The sequence below is a fragment of the Dipodomys ordii genome, unplaced genomic scaffold (genome assembly GCF_000151885.1).
Source record: "Dipodomys ordii isolate 6190 unplaced genomic scaffold, Dord_2.0 Scaffold90, whole genome shotgun sequence".
In the NCBI taxonomy this organism is placed as follows: Eukaryota; Metazoa; Chordata; class Mammalia; order Rodentia; family Heteromyidae; genus Dipodomys; species Dipodomys ordii.
Genome location: NW_012267306.1, coordinates 1,035,050 through 1,059,029, shown reverse-complemented (window position 1 = coordinate 1,059,029; position 23,980 = coordinate 1,035,050). Strand labels below are relative to the sequence as shown.

Genomic DNA, 23,980 nt, shown 5'->3' with positions numbered 1-23,980 from the left:
CCTTGCATGCATGAGGCCCTGGGTTCGATTCCTCAGCACCACATAAGCAAAAAGAAAAAAGCCAGAAGTGGCACTGTGGCTCAAGTGGTAGAGCGCTAGCTTTGAGCTGAAGAGCTGAGGGACAGCGCCCAGGCCCAGAGTTCAGACCCCATGACTGGACTCCCCCCCAAAAAAAGAAAATGTGGTATATATACACAATGGAATTTTATGCCTCCATCAGAAAGAACGACATTGCCCCATTTGTTAGGAAATGGAAAGGCTTGGAAAAAATTATATCTATTGTTTTTAAACAGTCATTTAAATTTTGGAGAAAGAAATAAATGTAGCAATATTAAAAAGTGAGCGAGAATGATAGTGTACTGGTTGGTGTCAGATATAGGGTAGACCACCATAAAATGGAACAGAAAGAAAGCTGGCCTTTTTGCTTCATTCAGAAGTTGTATAATATACAATATTTTCCTAGTATAGTGAATTAGTCTTTAGGTTTGGAACTACTTTAGCATCTGGTAAATTTTGGGAGGTCTTAAATACATCTGCATACAATATACTGTGTACTTTATGTAAGCCACTTGACTTTCAGGATTTTGATTTTCATATTACTACAGTAAGAAGATGAAATGTAGCTTTAAGTTGTCTTCTTGCTCTGCTCTGCTATGATTTGGGGCAGACAGTTTGTATGAAGCTTAATATGTAAATAGGATACAGTATCATTGTATACTAATAACTCAGTGTCAACATATGTACTATATATGTATATATATATATACCATATTAACATAGGTTTGATATATAGATATAAAGGATGTATAACACATAATTCACAAATAACAAGAAAATATTTATTATTATTGTCAATTTGATATAGCTGGTTGATTCTCACAAGTACTTAGGATTTTTGTTCAACTCTTACATCAATAATTAACTAGGGGTGAAGTTCAACCATGTTTTGACAAAATTAAACTTTAAATAAATGCTTGATGGCTATCCAAATTCAGCAACATTACTATGTTAGTTGGTATTTCATAGGATAAAAGTGATATAATGATGTACATTGAAACTTTATTCATCATTACTTGGATGACTTTGTTGAACTGAATAAGTGTTTGAAGACTAAAGGAATTTTCTTCAGCTTTTTTTTGTGTGTGTGCCATACATAATGTAATGATTGCAAACAGAACATTTAAATTTAAATTTAATCTATATTGCTATATTTTCCATAATTTCTTTATATGTAGATAAGCCAATTAAAGATAAAATCATCTGAGATGTTAAAAAGTAGTATTTTCATTTTTTTTTGTATATCGTATATATTCTATGTGTGCATAAAAGCAGATGTGTATATGCTCCCCGTTTACTTGGTGTCGTTGTACTCTATGAATAATAATGAGTATAATAAAAAATTACAGAACTACTTTTAGGTACAGATAAGAAATTGTCAGTAAAATAATGGCCACAATAAGTGCTAACAGAGAAACTGTAATATATGTTGGAGTTGAATTTTTTTTCCTGTTAATATGTGTTCCAAGTTTTTAAAAATCAGCAAATAGTAAGTTTTTCCCCTAACCTTTTTTAACACCACACATCTTTTACTTCATGATGAAAATCAGGCCGCCTTTACCAAAATTCAGTAGCCCTTGAGCCTTAAGAAAGAGTTAAGTGTTAATTTATTCTATTGAAGCTCCTTTGATAGTCTTTACCATGAGTATAATGGAAGGAAAACAGCATAGTCTTTGTGGTTTTTCAGCTTGAAAATATGCTAACAAAAACTATTTCTCGTTCTCTTTACACGTGTACCCTTTGCCAGACATTTTCGTGATTCTGATATCTGGTAGTAATTGTATCAAACAACATCGAATAGTCTTTCCCTGAAACACATAAGACATATTTTCTTCCCTCCTTCACTGTGAACTTTTTGTCCCTTTTGATGTGTATTTACTAACATGACCCAATTTGCACATTCTCTTCTACAAAGGATCACACGCTTCCCATCCTCCACTTTTCCTCTTTTCATTAGACTTCTTCCTTATTGCCCTCTTGCTTTTTCCCTTTGGCCTCTGTCCTACTTCAGAGAACCACCTTCGAATGACTAGTGCTTATCAGCCCTAAGCTTTGGCTAATCATGTCCAGGCTTGGAGAGTGGGGAACAAGGAGTGGTCTTTCTGATCATTCTAATGAAAATCAGAACAAACGTTCTTTCCTAGCCTTCTTTGCCTCTAGAACATTCTAGTTCTCTGCTCTTGGCACTTCTCTAGCCCAGAACACAAACCAAAGGACATAATTGTGCTCTCAGTCTTAGGCAAAGGTGTTTTACATAGATGAACTTTCTAAGCACCCCAACTTGAAAATCGCACAGTGGAGAAACTCTGACTCTTGATCCAGAGAATGTGTGAATCCCTAAGGCAGTTCTGGGCACTTTTAGGAGCTCTGCTTTTTTATTTCTTCTGCTTTTAGAGAGATCATATTATTCGTGAGCACATAGCATGCCATTCTCCTCCATTATTTAAACACCATGGACTCATTTACCAAAGCTTGAGTGCAAAAGCTATTTGCCCCCTCCCTAAGCAAACATATAAAATGGAATAACATGTTGAATGCAAATATGGGCAAGAGGTGTGGTATCCATGGCATCATAACCCTGCTGTTTGAGACTGCACCCAAAACAGGCCAGACATATGCTACCAGTCAGCATGTCTCTTTCTGGAACAGAATGGAGTCCATCCAATCTGTTCACTGATTATGGCAGCGGATTCAGATCCCTATGGAGATGAAGGTGCCACATTGAGGTCTGTGCGGTTTCACACTCCATCATGGCCCCGCCCTACCTAACAAACATTTTATAGTAGACGCTCATGGGGTGTCATCAAAGTGCTGAGTCTGGATGTTAAGGTGGTAGGTTTATATCAGCTGTTATTTCTAGTGACCAAAAGTGAGGTAGATCTCCTGGAAACTTCCTTGAGAAAGTGTATATAGGAGAAATTAGTAAATTAAATTTTCTACCTTGTATCTTTTACTTGTACTTTTTTCATGAAAAATTGTGAATATGAATAGTTTTTAAATGACTGATTTCTTATATTTACAAAGTTGTTTAAAATATTTCTATTGTAACCCAATTGCAAGCTATATTTCTGTAATCTTAGGGCAATAGAAACATTGGGGTTCTCATCCCATAATTACAGTTTCATATGTGCAGTTTTTTATGTACACTAATTGCCATCACAGTGATCTAGTTTTATCTACCATTTTAAAGGAAAGGTATCTGCATTTACAGAAGTTCCTTATTAAGGCAACAAAATAATTACTTTTTAAAATACAAGTACACATTTAACATTTAATAGCTTATTCTTTTCTTGAAACATCCAGTATATTTTAAGTTATAATACGTACATTTATCTATAGGTATATAGAATTAAATTAAGACAATGGAAAATATCTAATCTGTACTGCATGACTATGTATATATATGTATATATATATATATATATCTTTTAGAAAGACTGTAGTCTCCTCAATATTTTCAGTAATATTATGGGATACAATTTGTCTAGCAGTTAAAAAGAAAAAGGTTAGATATTATTTTATTACTCACTAGCCATGTGAGTTAATTAATATCTCAGATTAGATGTGAGTTAATATCCCACAGTGGTGGAAGTCACCAAATGGTCTAGTGTTCCAAGGGCAGAAAAATACAGGGTTAATTGTCACATTCTTTAGCCTTCCTCTTCTCAACTGAAAATCTCTAGTACAACTTTTAATTATTCTCTGACCTTGTTATTTTCTTTACATAGTTTTGACCTTGCAGTCATCTTTAAGTCTGTTTCCCTTTGCTCTCCACATCTCTCACTGGCTGGCCATCATTGTTTTTTCTTCATTAAAAACAAAGAGCTTCATTTATTTCCTACAACTTGATTCTGGCTATATCAAACACAAACCTGGTTCTGGAGACATTTCAAAGGCAGATACCCTGCCCCTGTAAATAATTTCAAATTCCCCACCGATTTTAATATAACTTATTCATCAGTGTGGATGGTCATTTGGTAGCTGTAAGTGATGGTCATTTATAACTGGAGGTAAGTAGGAACTTAAGCCACATTGCAGAAATGCACTTAGAAACGGAAAAATTACTTTATAAAGAACATCAATGCTACTTATTTTTTTCTCCATTTTGCTGGTTCCCTTGAGTTAATGTTCTGTAGACATTTGAGGGTTAAAAAATAGCTCTGAAAACCACAAAGAGGTCACTAATGTTGGCAACCCCGAATCCCCTTTGAAAAATGAGCACCTGTTCTTCTTATTTACTGTAATAACAAATGCTGGTCTGCATACAGGTCAAACAGGTTCTTTTAGATTTTGCAAAAGGTAACTATCTGACATTAAGACCGTAGCTGTCTTTTTGGCCTTTAGTAAGATCTCAATAAAAAATGTGGCTTCTGATATTATGAAAATACTTTAGCTAGATACTAATGGACAAAGTTTAGGCAGTGGGAGATCCTTAAATTGAATACACTTCTAAGTAATATAGACACATTTTTACCTATAGTGAACATAAAGATGTAGTCTGACACCCAGATAGTTAACCTAGGAAACAGAGCACTTAAAAGGCCCCACAATGATTTTCTCTTTCACATAGGCGTTAGCTAGGCGAAAGCAAGGCCATCACACATTTGCACTACATTGAAGCCCCTTCCTTTTATGTCATAGAGACTTACCCACAGAAGTGATGATGACTGTGAAATGAGTTTCATCCCTCCTTCCAGTTATGTTATTGTAAGCACAGCATACATAGTCAGTTGTCTTCTGAGCTACTTTCTCAGATGCAACTTCCAAGAGAGGCCCATGCTTAATGATATATGTTGTATTGTCAGTCCTCTGGATCCAGGAATAAGTGTTGGGAGGATAAGAATCAGCAGAACAATCAAATAGGATGGCCTCTCCAAGGTCAACGGTGAACACTTCTCCTACTTTTAGGCCTTTATCAGAGTTAACTTGAAGTCCATAAGGTCCATCTTAATCAATGCAAAAAAGAAATAGGTAACTATGACAGCATAGTTTGGGAGAATTTGGTAGCATTTTACTTTTCTCTGCATGTCTTCTCTTTAGATGTGTATAAAAAACAGGTCCTTACTTGGACTTCCAATAAGTGATGAGGATCTACTCTGTTTGATTCTGATATTTCTAAGAATCAAAACCATTGAGATTGAATTTATTTATAATAGTGAAAGCCTGAAACTTGGTTTCCAATTGTATAGACACTCTCATCCTTGTGAGGCTTAGCTTTCCAACAATTCTTTGAGAAATGTGCACTCTTGTTAGGCAAGCTCAGTCTTTCTGAAATGGTAATTGCACTTGGAAATATTTTTACAACATATTATGGGCAGTTTTCTTTGACAACCATTCTTTGAAAATTGCCTATTTTTTTCCTCAGTGCTAGGATAGCTCATGCAAATATTTATCAAAGACATAGTTTCACAAGGAAGACAGATTTATGCAAATAGATATAGGAGTGTTTCATATTTTCATAAGATTTTAAGTTAAAGATTTAAGAAAATTTCCCCACTAAGCTAAGTTTATAAGTTCACTTGGAAAGTGTGCATGTTCACTGTCATGAACACTATAAACAACTTAATTACATATATCCCATGATGTTTTCCCTTATGCTACCATATTACTATAGCATTTTAATTTTCTACATCAAACACCAGAAGATAAGGACATATCTTATTGCTTTCCCAAAAATAGGTTAAAATATTTTACAGCTATATAAATTTTTCCACTGGTTTATATCTTGGATTATATCTAAAATGCTTACATTTTAGATGTAAGTGTACTCATTTTTCAGGTGATCACAACGGACATTTATTGGCTATTTTCTAGGTGAAGGGATTTTAAATACTTATATATATAGCCACATTTAACCTTTAAAGAAATGACAAGAGCTGTAGTAACTATTAAAGAGAGTGGTGGGACTCTTAAAATACGTTCGATTAGTTATTTGTATTACTTTCCTAAAGAGAAATTTAAATGATGTAACTTTTGTATCAGAAAGCTTTTTTGTTGCCTAACTATATTATAATTTCTATAATAAATCCAGTTACATAATTCTGTAAACTAGGCAATCAACTATTCAGTAAAGATGTATTTGGAAGATGCTCAAAGGTAACATGTTTAATGTATGAGAAACAAAAACAATTTGTTTTCTTTTGGAAATTACAAACCAGATAAAACTATAAATGGGTTGCCTAGTATTGACCTAATTACAAAAGTCCTGTTTTTGTTCTTAAATAATGCTGAGTATAATAAGCTGTAAGCATGTGTGATAATACAAATAGTGATTAGACCTTAGGGCAAATCAGTTGTAAATTAAGTGTTCTGTAGAAGTAATTTAAGCTTTTTTGGATCTAACTTCCTTCCTCTTTTAATATGAAAGAGGATGAGCTGACTGGTTGCCAGGTTCTTACTACCTTTCCAACACCATGACCATGCCACATAAAGCTATTTGTTATAGACACTGGGAAACTAATCTCAAATTTCAGATTCCCAGAGTGATTCTCCTTTGTACCAACATTTTTTTGACCAATCTACTATTGGCAACAAATTTCCTACTATATATGAGAAACTGAAGATACCAAACAATCAATTATATATAGCTAGAGAAGTTACTCTTATGCATATTTGCTTTCTAAGGACATGGAGAAAAACCCTTTTGGTTTATATTATGTTTACATGAGGTAACTCTATTTTCAGAAAGAAAACCTAAAAACTAGTTCATCCCTCTCAGTATTCTGGGTACTGGATTCTAGGCCTCCACGACAATACCCAAATCTGTAGATGCTCAAGTCCCTGTATAAAACTTGAAGTATTTGGATTTAATCTGTACATATGTTCCTGTATATTTTAAATAATCACTAGATTGCTTATACTACTGAATACAATGTGAATGTTGTGAAAACAGTTGTCCCTGATTTTTTTTAGGAAATAATGGCATGAAAAAAGTATGTGCATGTTCAGCATATATGATTTCTTTTCAAAAACACAATCTGAGCTTGGTTGAATATGCTGATTGAACATCTGATGCTATAGATGTGAAAGGCTAACTGTACCTTCAAATTAAAGCAATGAAATGAAATGAGGAGCAATGCATACCTTGTTCCTGTGACTACACTAGCATCTTGTCACACTGTATTCACATCTAAGCTGAAAGAAACCACAGGGCTATGGAGTGTAGAACAGTGCATATAAAGTTGAACCCTCAAAAAAAATAAAGTTGAACCCTCTTATTCTGAAGTCACTGAATGGTAAGTACTAGAATAGGAATGAAAATTTGCTTTTACCCACTTAGCAAAAATCAATATTGAGGTGTTATTGTACACATGATACTTAGGTATGGAGGGGTAAGTTGAGATATTGAAGACCCTTCAGGTTGTAAGCATTCTTAGAATATCAGGGAAGTAAAGTTCCCTCTGGCCAGGGGGCACTGGGCATGGTTCACATGGAAGGAAACCAATGGAAGAAATCCTCTGTGGTTTGCAAAAGTAAGGGATGAGTTTATAAACATACAATTAAGTCTGAGAGCCATTTGAGAGCAGAGCAAGGCAAAATTTGATAGAAAAATGTGATAATAAAAAAATCTCATTAAATTTAGGTTTGTCTTCTCATTGACTTTTGAGGTATACAAAATGTGACTATAAAAATAAAATTTCCTTGTAATTTAATAAAAAATGAGAATTATGCCTTTCAAAGTATGTTAATGTTACTCAGAACTATGTTGGAATTCCTCATTTGGAATTGTCCTTGGATCCTGCCACATAATGGAATGTTTTCACTGTAGTAATTCTTCAATTATAGTGGGTAGATTCATGTTGTAGGTTCATTTAGAACAAAGGTAACTGAACAAAGATCAATAACCTTACTAAATAAAATCACTCTAGTATGACATAAAATATACTTTCAAAGAAAAAGATCTGATTATCTTACCTGACAAATTTGAGCTCATTTGTTTGGCTTCATGATCAGTTCAATCTTTTCTTCATAACTCATTATATACCACATCAAGCTTTTCAGAGTCAACCTTAAATCCCTTCAACTAGCCTGTTTCCCCTCCCGAAGCATCGCTTCTAGATCCTGAAACATAACACCTTGAGGAACCCAATTTCCTTGTATCTGATATGATATCTTCACATTTTATCTGACTACAAGAAATGTATAATCATTACCCAAATCTTAAAATTCCAAGATGCCTTCCAATGAAAAGTCATTTGTAATTTGAGTAATAGCTCAAATGCAGATGTTGGCATTGTTGTATGATCAAGACTTCTCTGTCTCTGTCTGTCTCTGTCAATCTGTCTCACATAAACCCATACCTCTATTTTCAACACTCTACATACTACCTACTATTTTCTTTTCACTATACTATGATGTTATTTCCTGTATCATTATCATTCCAGGCTGACCATCCTTCTACTGGAAGTAAAGCTTAGTGTATTATTCAAGTGAATAGGCAATCCAGTTGGAGACTTTTAGAGTGATTCAAACAGAACAGTCTCTTATAGTGAGGACGAAAGCAGAAAGATAATTCCATTTAATTTTGGATAATGGTTCACTTTCTTGCCTTTGGCAGAGAATTCCCAGTGGAAATGAGCCCTTTGCCTCAGGAATACTTTACAAAAAGACATGTAAAACCACATATCAATATCATCTGTTCTCTTTAACATTTTATGGCTGGGTGGAACAATACCTAAATTTCCGTCATGACGCTGCTCACCACTCTGCTTGGGAGCAGATGGTAAGTATTTACCATGCTGACCTTTCCCCCCGCTTTAATTTCATCACTTTGAGTAACCCCCTGCAGCACTGCCATATGTCACACACAAAATGTTGTGGTTACTAGTTTGTTATTTACAGCTGGATCTAGAAGGCTTATGCATTTTGTGAACTGCAAGTAGATATTTGTCTAAATAATTGATTTGACATTGTATTCTACCAGGACTAATAATAGATTATGACATCATAACCTTATAAATAATGATCAATCTTGCTTAACTTCATTAAACCTATTTTTCCTGCCCAAATAAAAACCAATTCCTGTTTTCATAAAGAAAACTGTCATGGAAACAGTGTGTTTTAGAAAACAGAATAGGTGATTCATGCTGAAATTCTAAATTATGCTTTAGACCTCTGTGGGGGAATATTAGAATATGACACTTACTAGATTATGGAGGAACTTTGCTAAAGGTCAGAAAAAAAGGGCCGAAGCACTATAATGAAGAGGCTGTCATCTTCTAATAGGAACTTAACCTTTCCATAGTATTATCAAATAACACTAGACTATGAAAGGAATATTAACAGAGATATCTATTCCATTTTGGTCAAGTTCAAAAACTTTATTGAGTTTTAAAATCTGTGTCAAGTTCTGCCCTACAGGTGTACACATGAATCATGTGGAACTCATGTTTGAAGGTGGGGTGTTTATGAGTGGAGAGAAATCAAGAAAAGCATAATGCAGTGAGAAGCAGGGGAGAGATCTGCTCAGGACAGGGAGGGAACACAGTGAACTCCTGGATAGCATTAAGTCAGGCAGGCATATATTCCCTGTTAGCATGGAATGGTAAAAATTGGAAATATGCTGATCAACGTGTAATATCATAGAAGGACAAATTCTCATTTTATTCAATTCCTATTCCTGAAATGAAGAAAAACAGTGATTTCAAGAGAACATTTTAAATGAATGATACTGGGTCATGTTTATATATTTATGATATGAGAGGTAATAGTCACTAGTGTAGCTCAGTGATAGAATATTTGCTTAACATGTTCAAGACTTTGGGTTTAGTTTCAGTATTGCCCCGCTCCCTAAGATCTAAGGGTTTTATAATTCTATAGAATAGATAAAAGATTTCAGTTTCTTTTGATATTAAATATTTAGATTTGTAAATTTTCTAAGCATTTTTCATAGGCATTATCTTTAATAATGTAATGAAGGTTCATTTTGTAAGTATAACATATTAGCACATTTTGGTTCTTCAGTTAACATAGGAAAAACAGCTTACGAGTCTAAAGCACACTATTTAATATTTATAGTTATGATTATGTTTATTCTCTTATTTATGTTTTCTACACCATGTCTCAGCATGTTTCATACTAATAATTTGTTTGGTGCATACACTTGCATATGTTCAAAGAAAGGTCTTCTTTTTGCTTTGCCAGATTAAACTACATAGCAAAAGAAATGTATGTTTCAATACTGATATTTTCATGTTCCCGTAATTATTTCTTCAATCAATTCCCCTTTACACCTCTGGAATTTTCATTTAAGTCTTTAGTCAGAGTTAAGTGGTAGGTAGACAAATGAAGAATCACAGACAGAAAGCTATTGGGAAGAATTGGTGTAAAAAGCATATTTTACAAAAATATAAATGTATAAATATAATTGTAAAAACATTTTACAGAAATATAAATGTAAAAATGTAAATATAAATGTGAAAAACATTTCACTGAAAAATAAAGTCTGCTAAATTAAGGAATAATAGTGTTTGGAGGCAATAAAATTTCCTCTCCAGGTATTCTTTCAGTTTTGTCTTTGTAGGCATCTTCTGTATTATCTGCCATGTTTCCAATCATGTTAGCATAGTTTTAGGTTAAAGAAAAAAAGAGAGAAAATTGAAAAGAAAAAGAGCTAACACACTAAGTTCTTTTTTAAGAAACATATTTGTTTTAGTACTGAGGATTGAACCCAGGGCTTCATAATGGTAAAGCAAGCACTTTACCACTGAGCTATAACCTCAACCCATTATGAATTTTATTTTATTATTTTGAAAAAAAGATATTTACTTATTTATTTCTGTTTTTGTGTTGGTCCTGAGGTGGGAATTCAGGGTCTGGGTGCTGTCTCTGAGCTTTGTTTGCTTAGGCTAGCACTCTACTACTTGAGTCACAGATCCACTTCTAGCGTTTTTGGTGGTTAATTAGACAGGAGAATCTTATGGACTTTCTTGCCTGGGCTGGTTTCAAACCATAGTCCTCAGATCTCAGACCCTTCTGGGTCGCTAGGATTACAGGCATAAGCCACTAGTGCCTGGCTTATTTATTTATGTATTTTGATAAAGGCTCTCACTATGTAGCTCAGGCTGGCTGGCTGGCTTCAAACTTACTGTGTAGCACAGGCTGACCTAAAACTTACGATGCTTGTACCCCAGCTTCCAGGACGGTAGGATGCATGTTGCACTTTCATCCACCATACACTAATTTCCTTATGTACAAATTCTTCATATTAATGCTTATTAAATTCTTATTTAATGCTTGCCACTAATGCAATTAATTAGTATTACCCTGGGGTCAGCAGAAAAAAGGTGAGGAGGGGACTGATAAACGGAAAGAGAAAGTCACCCGAGAATACTTGTAATGGCAAGATAACCCTTCCACTCAGTCCAAATGTACAACTCAAGCTCATATCTACTACGCAGTCTATCACACTCCTCAGAGACATGATATCAGCTACAGTACATGGCCAAAACCAAACATGATCAGATTTCTTTACTTTGCCCTTTTTTATATGAATGCCCATAGGTTAGACAAAACAATAAGACTAACATAGAGAAAACAATAAGAAAAACAAAAAAATAACATAAAGATGCCCAAATGCTCCTAGATTTAAAAAAATGTACCTGTTAATATTTTCTTTCTCTTGTGTTTAAATAACTCAGGGGACATATGCAATGTCCAAGGACATATTCTGTTGTTACACTGTAGATGGGGCTTCTGGTATGCAGTGGGTAGAGGCTTGGGATGCTGCTGCATAGCTCCTTATATTGCACAGGACAGTTCCTAAAACACAGCTATCATGGATTGAATTACAGACTGTATCCCAAATGGCATCTAGCCAGTATTTCAACTTGATCTTCAAGAAATAAGGGTGTGCTTATATATATATTTCATGGGGGCTGGGAAGGTGGCTCAGTGGTAGAGTGCTTGCCTTGTATGCATGAAGCCCTGGGTTCAATTCCTCAGCACCACATAAGCAAAAAAAGCCAGAAGTGGTGCTGTGGCTCAAGTGGTAGAGTGCTAAGCTTGAACTGAAGATCTGAGGGACAGCACCCAGGCTGAGTTCAAGCCCCACGACTGATAAAAAAAAATGAAATGATTAGCTATCAATACAAATTTATAAAAAATAGATATATTTCATGACCTAACAATATCTAGGAGATGTGATTGTGACTTTAGTAATGAACTCCATAATGGAAAAGGCCAAATGACATTTGATACTAGTATATACCTACTTCTATGAGAATGCCCCGAAGCACAACAAACAAACAAGCTTGTATACAAAACCAAAAGCAAAACTTACAATATATGGTAGGCACAAGAATGTCACTTTCTCGTTCACTAACAGCGTTCTTCACCAGGCAACTGTAATTCCCGACATCTTCCTTGGTCACGGGAGCAATATGAAGGGTGTTGTTTTGGGGAGAAAATGAGTAGGTGGAAGTGGAATGAACAGGCCTCCCATTTTTTAGCCACTGGTAAAGCAGCCTGGTGCCCCCGTCCACCTGGCATGTCAGGGTCATATTCCCCACGTACTCCACAACCCCAGAGGAAGGATGTGTCTGCACCATCGGCTTTGTGACAGGATCTATAATGTCAAGAGAAAGAAAAATGATTTTTCCATTCATAAATATAACAATACTCTATGAGCTGTTTCAAATATTAAATTCTGAGGAAATGATTCTGATGCTTTATGTTTCATAATTGTAGACATTTTAGGCAATAATGAAAGGAGAGAATAAAAAGGCATAAAAAGTACAAAATGACAAATTTAAAAACACTACTTGTCATCAGTTAAGCAAATTATCGACCATACTCTTCAATTATTGTCTAATAAAGAACTTTACAGATACTGTAGTTAATGGTTAAGAATGCCAACTTCCTTATTTCCTAACAACATAAATGACTAAGTTTATAGGATTATTTCTTTCTCTTAACTTGTACTAAGAGCCATTGGTTGGAATGATATTGTCACCTTGAAATTTCATCCATCATCTGCAAAATTATACAGTTCATATTGGAGAACTGAGGAAAAGTTTTGGAAACTCACATATGCACAATTTCCTTTTCTGTTGAAAACTGCTGTTCAATTTTTGATTGTTTTGCAAGCTTGTTTTAACATTGGTGGTTATTTTAACAAAACAAAGGTTAATTTTCATCACTGATTTGTTCTGATCTCAGGATAAAGTGTACTATTGATATTAAATCTGAGATAGAAGAGACAATTCCAATAAAATTCCTGTTAGAAAGTCAAGTTGTGGAAAAGGTTTTAGTTGATGAGTGTGACACATGGCACATAATATTTATCAAATTAAAAAATTTCAAGAATAGTAAATACTTCTTCTGAGAATTTGAAATTAATAGATAAGGGTCAAAATTATATATGTGCACATTCAGCAGCTTTCATCAATTTTTGAAAATTTTGAATATTCACATGATAAAAACAATGATTTTTCCCCAGAGTTAAAGGACACTCAGGAGCAAAGGGCTTTACATCTGGCAATGTCTCCATCTAGCATTTAATAATCTTTTTTTATGTTTTATTACAGAACACAGGGAGAACTAGGTGACATGAAAGTAACCAGGTGACATGTGATACAAATTGGCTCTAATACACACATAGACTTTAATTTCATATCAAACTTTTAGTTGAAGTTGATGCATCTTCCTTAAGAAAATTTATTTTGTATGTTGCTTACATTTTCTTACAATGGAAAATATACATCAGGGCAGAAAGAGACCAAATTCTCCAGCCAGGAGGAGATAGAAGTAAATTAATGAAACAGAGAATTAAAGCTGAATGGAGATAAACAGATGATGGGTATGTTGGTCTCTCCAGGTTATAGTTAGTAGTTTTATTTTATTTTTGAGTAAAATGGACAGTTGTGGGAAGGCTTTAAGCTGCAGGAGGCAGAAGTAGAAGCTGAAGAGAGAAGCAGGACACTCCAGTCTTCATCTTGTGGTACCGAGCAGGATAGTAGCTGGGAATGGTGAGAAGTGGTTTGATTCTGACTATATTTTGAAGGTAAAGCCAACAGACATGTCCTATGTACTGGAAGTGGGATGTGAGAAAAGGAGGGAGTACATGATAAAACAGATTTAATATTCACTAAAATGAGAAATGTCAAATGAACAGAGAGAAAAAATGTCGGGAGAAAAATAAGTTATAAAAATAGAAAAGTCGGCAAAATCTGAAACTGGGCATGGAACATAGTGCATTTAAGGTATGTCACTTATATATCTTAATATAGAAAATAAATATCTGAAAGTTAGCTGACTCTGTTCTTTGTCTGAGGGACAAGAAACTTCTATTGTCCTTTCATGTATTTCTTGAGCTCATCTTCCCTGAATAGCATAATAAATTCTTCACAGGACAAAAATTACAGCTCTTCTCAGGTTCCAGAAAGCATTCTACTATTGAGAAAATAAATCTTCCTTATCTCAGCATTTTTTGTACTTGATAATTCCCAGGGGGGAAATGAATCTTACTTATTTCTTGGTTATCTTTTATTGGTCACTGTGTATATCCCTTTCATACCTGTCCAATTCAGTCCTCAGAATGTCTTATACAGTAAAAATATCACTAGCATCCTGAGAAACTGGGGTTTTTAGTGTTAAGGAATGTGTCCAGTGTGGCAGAGACCAGGACCTAAAGCCAAGAGCCCTAGTGTCCTCACTATGCAAAATACATATTCGTTTTCTATTTGTAGTAATTATGAACTCACCATCAACAGTAACTTGTATCTTCTGACTTGAGGATAGAGTTCCATTTCTGTGGATGTTGACCTTGACGATGTAACTGCCCTCATCAGTGAACTGCAGTGGGTTGATGAGCAGGGATGCATTGGGTGGTGTCATGGTGAACTTGTGTTGGAATTCCAAGTCGGGAACCACTGACTTATTCACAGAGCCCAGTAGGTATTTGGGCATGGTGTGAGGTCTCTCAAACAGCCATATGATCTGGATGTCTGATGCTGGAGTGTGGAAGTCATAGTGCACAGGGAGGTAGAGGGCCTGACCTCTGATACCATGGACGGTATGTGAAGGCACTGTCACTTTCAACCCCGAACAAGTACCTGTTACAAGGGAAAGAAAAGTGGTGAAGACTTCTAGCCACATGTAACAATTTGAAGGGGAAAAATGCAGGGAGAACTTGATCAGATGATAATCCTTTTCAAAGAAGAGAGCCTTCCCTATTACAGTACTAGTTACAGGGAGAAGTAAATATTTGTCTCTGAAACCTTCTGTATTTTAAAGACTCCACCCAAAGGCTATTCTGATCACATGACTTCTCTAAAAGCAATGTGAAAAAGGGAAAGCAGAAGTTATTATCTCAAGAATAGTGGGAAAAGGAGAACTTGCAAAGGTTATTAGTTCCAAAGTGCAGCAATACAATCAGGAACAATTGAAATTATGCTATATTAATGTCTATGTCATGTCATATCCTAATCAAATGATAATTTCTGAACTGTTGGGGGATTTCCTTCTAAGATTTTCTCCAATGACTTATTAAATGACCCGGTACAGCACTTTTTTGCACTTTTTATATTTTTAATTGTAAAAATACCATACAGAGGGGTTATAATTACGAGTAAGGTAATGAGTACATTTCCTATAGAGCATTATTACCTCTCCTTTGTTTCTCTCCTACTATCCCTTCCTCCCCACTGCCCCTACTCCTCCCTCCCTCCCCACCAAAGTTGTAAAGTTCGTTGTGTATATCTCATTACAATGGGTCAACCTATATCCTTATTTCAGTATTTTGTTATTTCCCTTCCCCTACCCAAATTAGAAAAATGTATATACAAGCTTCAGGGCAACAGAATCAAATACAATGAAAATAGGGGTTATACTGTGGGGGAAGAACATATAAAAGAAACAAAAAAATCACATAGTACATTATAAGTACATTAAAAACAATAGCAAGCAAGTAAGAAAAACTACTTGTGTCTCTATCTTGGAAGTCATTTCGCTTAACATCATCTTATATTGTCATATGTACATAGCTTTTGACCTTTTCTGTTTGTTCTAGACATATAACTTGTTATTGCAAATAAGGGAAACCATAGGACCTATGTTTCTTTGGGTCTGGCTTACTTTACTTAATATGATTTTTTCCAAGTCTTTCAATTTCTTGATGGAGGCATAGAATTCCATTGTGTATATATACCAAATTTTCTTGATCCATTCATCTACTGAGGGGCATCTGGGTTGGTTCCATATTTTAGCTATGGTGAATAATGTAAAGCACTTTTTTTAAAAAAGAAGTTTTTCCTTCTAGCCAACATCTTGCCAATTGTGAATAACTTAAGAAGAGTGGCATTAAACCATCATTGCTGCCACCAATCAGAATCTGGTTGGTGATTTGGGAAAATAGCAAAGGGCAGTCACAGAAGGACCAAAGTGGATCAGAAGAAGCAACACAGAGCATCCGGTCAGTGAGCTGGTTGTGGCAGATTGGGCAGGACCGACCTACCTCAGGATGAGAAAGACTTCAGCAATGGTACTCTAAAATGGGAATGCAACAGGAGTTTGCCAACAGAGGAAGAACATGATTTTTAAATGTTTTCTCAGACTCATTCTAGCAGCTATGTCAAGAAACTGAACTGGAGGCAAGCACAAGTTGAGAGAGAAAACCAGAGGATGGGAAGGAGAACATGGTGCTGTGGACCAGGGTCATAGCAGTCGTGGGAAAATGCTGGTGATGCTGAAAAGGTGTTGTTGAAACACAAAGGTTGGAATAGAAGAAACAAAGGTGTCAAGAAGGATTTCAACGTTCTTGACTTACATGAATGAAACTCCAACTAACACATTAATCATGGGTGAAATGGATTTTGTGTGTATGTGGAGGGTGGGGGGAGATCAGGTGTTAGTTTTGACATGTTCATTTACAGATTCCCCATAGACACCCATTGGTAATGTTGAATGAATGGAATAGACATGGAGTCTGATTAAAGCTATTTTAGGAGAGAATGAGAGGCCTGAACTGCCCCCAGAGCATGGAACTCTACCCAGCACACAACTCTGGGCAGTGCTTACATTGTTTGCGGCCATACAGTCATTGCTAATTCTTATTTCTCAATATTTCTTCTTATTTTTTGGCATCTAGAGATATCAAACCATTACATATATGTATAATTTGATTTTTTTCTATTTCTATGTATTTGTGGTGCAAAAAGAGTTCTATTTAGCCCAGGCTACTGTGTTTCTGGTATTATAATGCAAAGCTCTTTGCTTCAAAACATTCTCTCTATGTGGAGGAAATTATGCTATCTCCATCTTTATGAAAACTTTTCCTCTTTGATTGCTTTCCATTTTCATTGTTACCAGGAAGAGATGGGTCTTTAAGAGCAGTGAAATTAGTAGGGCATTTAAATTTGAATGTAAGGAATTTAACTATGGAGTATTTTGACCCCTGATAGAAGAAAGAATGAGATGGGAAATTGAGAGTGTCAGTGCAGACACATTGGAGGAGTGTTGCTGTGAAGGGGATCAGAGGCTTGAGTGGGAAGGTAGAAATGGGAACTATGAGGTCAAGTTTGTAGCTCTGGGAAAGGAAAATACAAATGAAGCGGAAAGAGATAGATGGGGAAACTCTTTGATTAGTGTGAGAAGACATGGAAATTAGGAGCCAATAGAGGGATTTTAGATATACCAAATGCCTTTCCTCTTTGATTGCTTTTCTTTTCATTGTTACCGGGAAGGGATAGGTCTTTAAGTTTCATCCATGACATATTATGGGATGTCTTGGACATAGGGTAGGGAAGGTAGGTTTGTGTTTTGTAATGACTTCTGCAGAGAAGCTCAAATAAATTGCTTGCTCCCAATACGTTCTCCCTGCAGCAAAATTTCCTTCCTTTATTTCTTCCTTCCTTCTTTCCTTCCTTCCTTAAGTAGGAGCTAAGATTCCTATGGCCTTCACCTTTAGGACCATATTAGGAGCTAGGTCTAGCAGCAAAGAATTCAACAGAAAGCCCAAAGCAGAAGTGAGAAGAGGATTAGAGGGAGAAGACTCCTTGACACTTGACTGAAAGAGACTGAGAGGATGGAAAAGCATGTGACTCTGTGGGGAACATAGACTGACTTTACTGTTGCCTTGGAATCTATATATTTGTGATTAATTCATAGTTTTTTTTCTGATAATAGACTGTACTTGCACATTCATTTTAGTGAGGATTTGGTTCTGTATTCTATTCTGAAAAAGCAAGATGGTTATGTGGCATTTCCCAGTTAGAGTTAGTAGAAAAAGAGGGAAATGTGTGTTGGCAAAACTGAACAGGAGACGTGCTGAATTGCAGAAAAAGGAATAGTAGTTTTTGCAAAGAAATGGTGGGAGAGAAAAAGGAAGATGGAACATAAATCTGTCTTAAAACAGATGATGTTTAAGATATATAAAATACAGGTTGGGAGAGTTGTTGAAGCTCCTAATAAATAGTTTTAAAAAGACATTCAGCATTATTTTAACAGGAGTGGGATCTGAACTCAAGACTCTGAGTAACGATAAATGATTACTTATTTAACAATGCCTACTTATTAAACAATCACCCTACAGTTTGAATCATAACTTCAACCTTTTTGTTTTTGTTATTGGGTTTTTGGGTTTTTTTTTGGTCTGGTCGTGGGGCCTGAATTCTGGGCCTGGGCGCTGTCCCTCAGCTCTTCAGCTCAAGGCTAGCACTCTACCAGTTGAGCCACACTCGCCACTTCCGGCTTTTTTCTTTTTGCTTAAGTGGTGCTGAGGAATCGAACCCAGGGCCTCATGCATGCAAGGCAAACGCTCTACCACTGAACCACCTTCCCAGCCCATTGTTATTGTTTTAATGGGAGCTTGCTCTTTTTTGCCCAGGTTGGTTTCAAACTATATCATTCCTACCTATACCTCCCACATAAGCTTGGATTATAAATGGGAACTACTTGGACAAGCTTGTTTGTTGAGGAGGTGTCTCACTGACTGTTGGCCTGAGGTGATTTTGAACCATAAACTTTCTTATTTCTGCCTACCTGGGAACACAGATGAGAGCCACTTCACCTAGTATCACATTGCATATTTGGAAGAGAGACCAAAACAGAAAAAGATTTCCCTTAGTCCCTGTGTTCTATGCACAAAACAAAATGCATTTCCATGCTTTTCATTGAAACTGGAAATATGTAACTCTTAATGACTTCCTGGTAAACAATAAATAAAAATGAGGTTTTTTTGTACCCATTATTACTAAAGATATGTAAAATGTGACTTTGGCTATTTAGTGTTTCCTTTTTCCATTTGGATTCATATGAAAATATTTACATGGCTCATCTTAGATCTTGGACTCCATTGCTCTATGTTTGGCACTGTTTTAAATTTATCACTTGAAAATTTCCTTTCAGAAAGGAATTTAGGAATATAGTCTTTAAACTTATTGAGAGATTACTGTGTTTGGTGCTTTGATAAAATTACAAATCCATTGAAATTTTAAGTCTTAGTAAAGAACAGAGACAGTATAAAATACCATTTGGGCAGTGATGTGACTTCAGGTAAGTCATTTTAAGACTCTCTTTGTTCATGTGTGAACAGAAAGAATAGTTAATGGAATATAACGCTGCTCCATAATCTCTAGTTATTTATTGTTTGTATACTTGATCTCCTGAAGTATTTTCACCAAATTGAAGCTGCCTACATTGGAAGGTGGAGGGTGCAAAGAATTTTGAGTCTCCTCCCATTTACTAAGTTGTCAACCTCTGGATATTCTTTAATTAAGTTGTGGCTCTGTGTTTATAACCAAGAAACCAAGGGGTCATGGTGGGAATCCACATCATTGCCTTGAGGATGCATTGGAAGAGTTACATGGTTGCTGACACATAATGAGGTGGCTGCCTCTGGCAGTTAACAGCTTGTCATTGACTTAGAGGTCCACTTAAGACATGTCGCAGCTTCCCCTAGAAAGCCCTGCTAGACTCAGATGTGGATATAGATAGCTGGATGGCAATTTGAGCCTTATGCTCTTGTCATTTGGGGAAGGCATTGTAGGAGTTCTAGTGTACTTCTGTTTTGTTTTAGCAAAGGGAAGAAGCCCACTTAATCTACTTTTTTTTTGCAACTATAGTTGGAAAAGATCAAAATTGAGTTAATAGTCTGCAAATGCTTGGGAGCTATTACTCTGCCTTGGAGTACAGAAATGCAGAGTTGGGAGTACAGAAATGCAGAGTTCTGGATCCAATTCCAGAATAGAAATGGAACTGCCTTTTAGCTATTGATGCAGATTGTTGGACTTACAGATAAAAAGACAGATTCAATAGACTAGCACTAAAGTTATAAGAAGAAAATTTTATTTAATGTAATATTAAATATATTTTAAAGTATGTGCCCAGAACAAATTACACTAGTAGAAAAATAACTATACGCCATTTACAATCACTATTGAAGTGTGGGGGGGAGAACTAGTTCTTTGGGCTATAATATTAAAACTGAGTATTGAATCCAGTATTGAATATATGAATATATATATATTCATCTATAATATTAAAACTGAGTATTGAATCCAGTATTGAATATATGAATATATATATTCATACTTCCATATAAAATGGAAAAAAGTGTTTTTTTAACCCTAGAGTGTGCTTTCTTTTTCAGATGTATCTAGGACAAACACAGATATGTAGGGGCTGGGAAGGTGGCTCAGTTGTAGAGTGCTTGCTTTGCATGCATGAAGCCCTGGGTTCGATTCCTCAGTACCAAATAAGCAGAAAAAGCTAGAAGTGGCACTGTGGCTCAAGTGATAGAGTGCTAACCTTCAGCTGAAGAGCTGAGGGACAGTGCCTGTAACAGGATGCTGTTACAATGGCTGTAAAGTTGCTTACCCTATTTATGTGAACAATTATAGATCACAAATTATAAGAATGTCAGCAAGGAATAATTTTTTTTTTGGTTGGTTGTGGGGCCTGAACTCTGGGCCTGCGCACTGTCCCTCAGCTCTTCAGCTCAAGGCTAGCGCTCTACCACTTGAGCCACAGCACCACTTCCGGCTTTTTCTGCTTTATATGGTGCTGAGGAATGGAACCCAGGGCCTCATGCATACGAGGCAAGCACTCTACCACTGAGCCACCTTCCCAGCCCCGGAATAAATTTTTTTTAACTAGTATCTTACAGCAGCTACTTAAATATCATACAGTTCTTACAGTGAAGTTCAGGGAATACGTGAACAATTGGATGCTACCTCTACATTTTAGAACCATATACTTCTGTCATTGATAGATTTCCCACTATAGATGCAGACAGTGCCAGTTGAGAAACATAGTAGCTTAGAATTGCAGAGCAATTACCTTCATTCAGAGACACTTTCAAGTGGGCTTTTCTATCAGCAAACTTAAAAGACTGAAGCAATAATTTTATACAGTCATTTTCTACATGAACAAATAAATTTAGCTAGAACATAAATGACATAAAATGCTGAAATTTTAAACTTGTTCTGATATTCCAAATACTTGGACTTGAAAGGAAGTTTAATTTTATTAGATGTATAGTCATAAAATATGTGTATTAGGTTTATATTCATGATTTCTGAGTATATAAAAGGAAAATGCTTACACTTCTTGCTTAAAAGGCACTACCACAAAGGCTAATACCATTTCTAATGTGGCAGACAAAATTACAGCAATAATTTCATCTGTAGGGGCTGTCTTAAGATGTATGATAATAGAATCATTTGAAAGTATACAGTGTTAAGTAATACTTGGAATTATGCTGTAAAATTTATCTATATTCTAGCAACAAAGGACTCTCAAGAGTAGTTTTACTGTATTGAATATAAACTTGAGTGACCTCAGCTGTAGCTGAAAATAGTTGGTATTTCTTTCCCCATTACTATGCATGGTATTGGCAAGCATAACACAACTATTGTTGACTGAAAACAAACTCTTACATCTTTAGAGAAAATTAAAAGTATGAAATCATATTTTGTACTGTATAACATGTATTGTATAACATGTACATAAATGATATGTGTGTTTTCCATTTATAAGATTTTAAGGTATGTTTGTAAAGATAGAAACAAAAATTCAATACTCCTAGAAAAAATTTTTAATTAAAACATTAAAGCAAAAGGATTTCCACATTACTTGTGGTCTTTGTAATACAAAGGAGGTATACATTTGCATAAGAAGGAAAGTCTTGAATATAATAATTTCTCTAAAGTACATCTTAATTTTATTTTATAACAAATTGGATGTTCTTCTTAAGACCAACTGCATAGACATCATTTAAATATCTATGCAAATAAAAATAACACAAACTTTCAAAGCTAAAAGCAGTTAAAGTTATGGCAAATTGATCAATTAAAAAAATCTACTATAGGCTTGAGACAGATAACAAATACCATGGGAATTCACAGGAAAATACTTAAAATTAGAAGGCATGTGTGGATTGTTCAATATTAAACATAAATATGAATTTATGTTTATGAGGAAAAGTGTAACGAAGCATATTAGAGAAAGGAAGGCTTTATCTGAAAATTCAAAACTCATATTGCTTCTATAGCTTGGTAGTTTTTAAAAATTTAAGAAATGGCTGTCTATCTGTTGAATGTAAACAAAATAAGAAACAAAGTCAACCTTTAAAATCTGTGAACAGAAAAAATAGAAAAGGGGACATGAAGGGGGTAGGGGGTGGGAGATGAGAAGGGATGGGAAGGGGAAACAAAGGAGGAGGCAACAATGCTTGATAAGAAATGTACTCATTCCCTTGCCCACGTAATTGTAACCCCTCTGTACAGTATTTTCACAATTATAAAAAAAAGAAAAAAGAAAAGGGGACATGAGGTGAAAATAATGTTGATAGATAAAGCAGTAGGAACGGCACAGGGGCTCCTGTAGCTCTAAGGATGAAAAGGAGAAAGGGATAATGCTAACAGAGAACATTTTAATCAGCAAAGAGGAAAACTAAAGTTATTTTAGAGAAATGATCCTTGTGCACACAGGTATCTCTTGTCAATTCAGAGAGAATTTTGCTATATTTCAGAAGTTAGATAATTTGTAATAAAGCAGATTCAACATTTTTGGCAAAGACTTTCATAGATATATTTCATTAAAAAAGAATTCACTCCCATAAATGGTTTGGAGTTTCATTCTAAGTGGTCATAATTTACACCTTATTAAAATATTTGGCCCAAAGGCATTAGTGACTTATTGATCCTATCAGTAAATTCTGTAGAAAGAAGAATTTATTATGTCTTAACTTTCTTAGCAAACATATTTGACAATAATTGTTCCAAGAAGACAATAACAATCTACTAATTGAACTTCATTTCTCCTACATGTTGTGCTTCTTTTCTGGAATAGTAAAAACGTTCTGACCTGCTCTGTATTTATCTGAGAAAAATCTAAAGCTTAAGGCAAATATTTTCTATATGCCTGCCACTCCCTCCAAAATAAAGCACCCCCCCAAAAAAAACCCCAATACAATTCATGCAGAGCCTTACCTAGGAGAAGGAGGTATATTTTGCACTGAATGACCCAAACTGTGCAGCTAAGGGGCTCCATGAAAGCATCCTGTCCCATGCATACAGTGGCCTGTTTTGAGTGGTAAGTTGGTTCATGGGCCAGCAGCTGCTGGTTTATTTGCCAGGGAAATTAGCAGTGAGGTAACAGACCCTATCCTGCTTCTTGCTTCTGTGATTTGAATACAGAATGAATGTGTATACACAAGACACAGGGAGCGGGAACACCTGTTCTATGCTTCGCAAGAACACAGGGTTGTGACTTTCACAATCGTCTCTTAGCAATTATCAGTAAGTGCTCATGTATGTTATATTCCTATTAATAATCTCAAGAATAAAGACACCTTTTGGTTAACTTCATAATAAAAATAAAAGCTGGTTTCCTATCATTGAAAACTATGCCATGATTTTGATATTAATTTTTTTCTATAAAAATTGAAGTAGTTCATGTACTGCTAAGCAGTTATAAATCTTCA

At 35.4% G+C, this 23,980-nt stretch overlaps 1 protein-coding gene across 1 annotated transcript in view; it reads right to left on the bottom strand.

Moving 5' to 3' along the window:
- Hepacam2 (HEPACAM family member 2) overlaps positions 1–23,565 on the bottom strand; it is a 36,367-nt gene extending 12,802 nt beyond the window's left edge. The window contains exons 1-5 of the mRNA XM_013026012.1: positions 23,491–23,565; positions 19,974–19,975; positions 14,760–15,112; positions 12,338–12,622; positions 4,707–5,003 (exon numbers count right to left, since the gene is read on the bottom strand). Coding sequence (XP_012881466.1) covers positions 4,707–5,003; positions 12,338–12,622; positions 14,760–15,112; positions 19,974–19,975; positions 23,491–23,565 — 1,012 coding nt within the window. The remainder of the gene's footprint in view (positions 1–4,706; positions 5,004–12,337; positions 12,623–14,759; positions 15,113–19,973; positions 19,976–23,490) is intronic.
- Between the last annotated feature and the right edge of the window lie 415 nt (positions 23,566–23,980).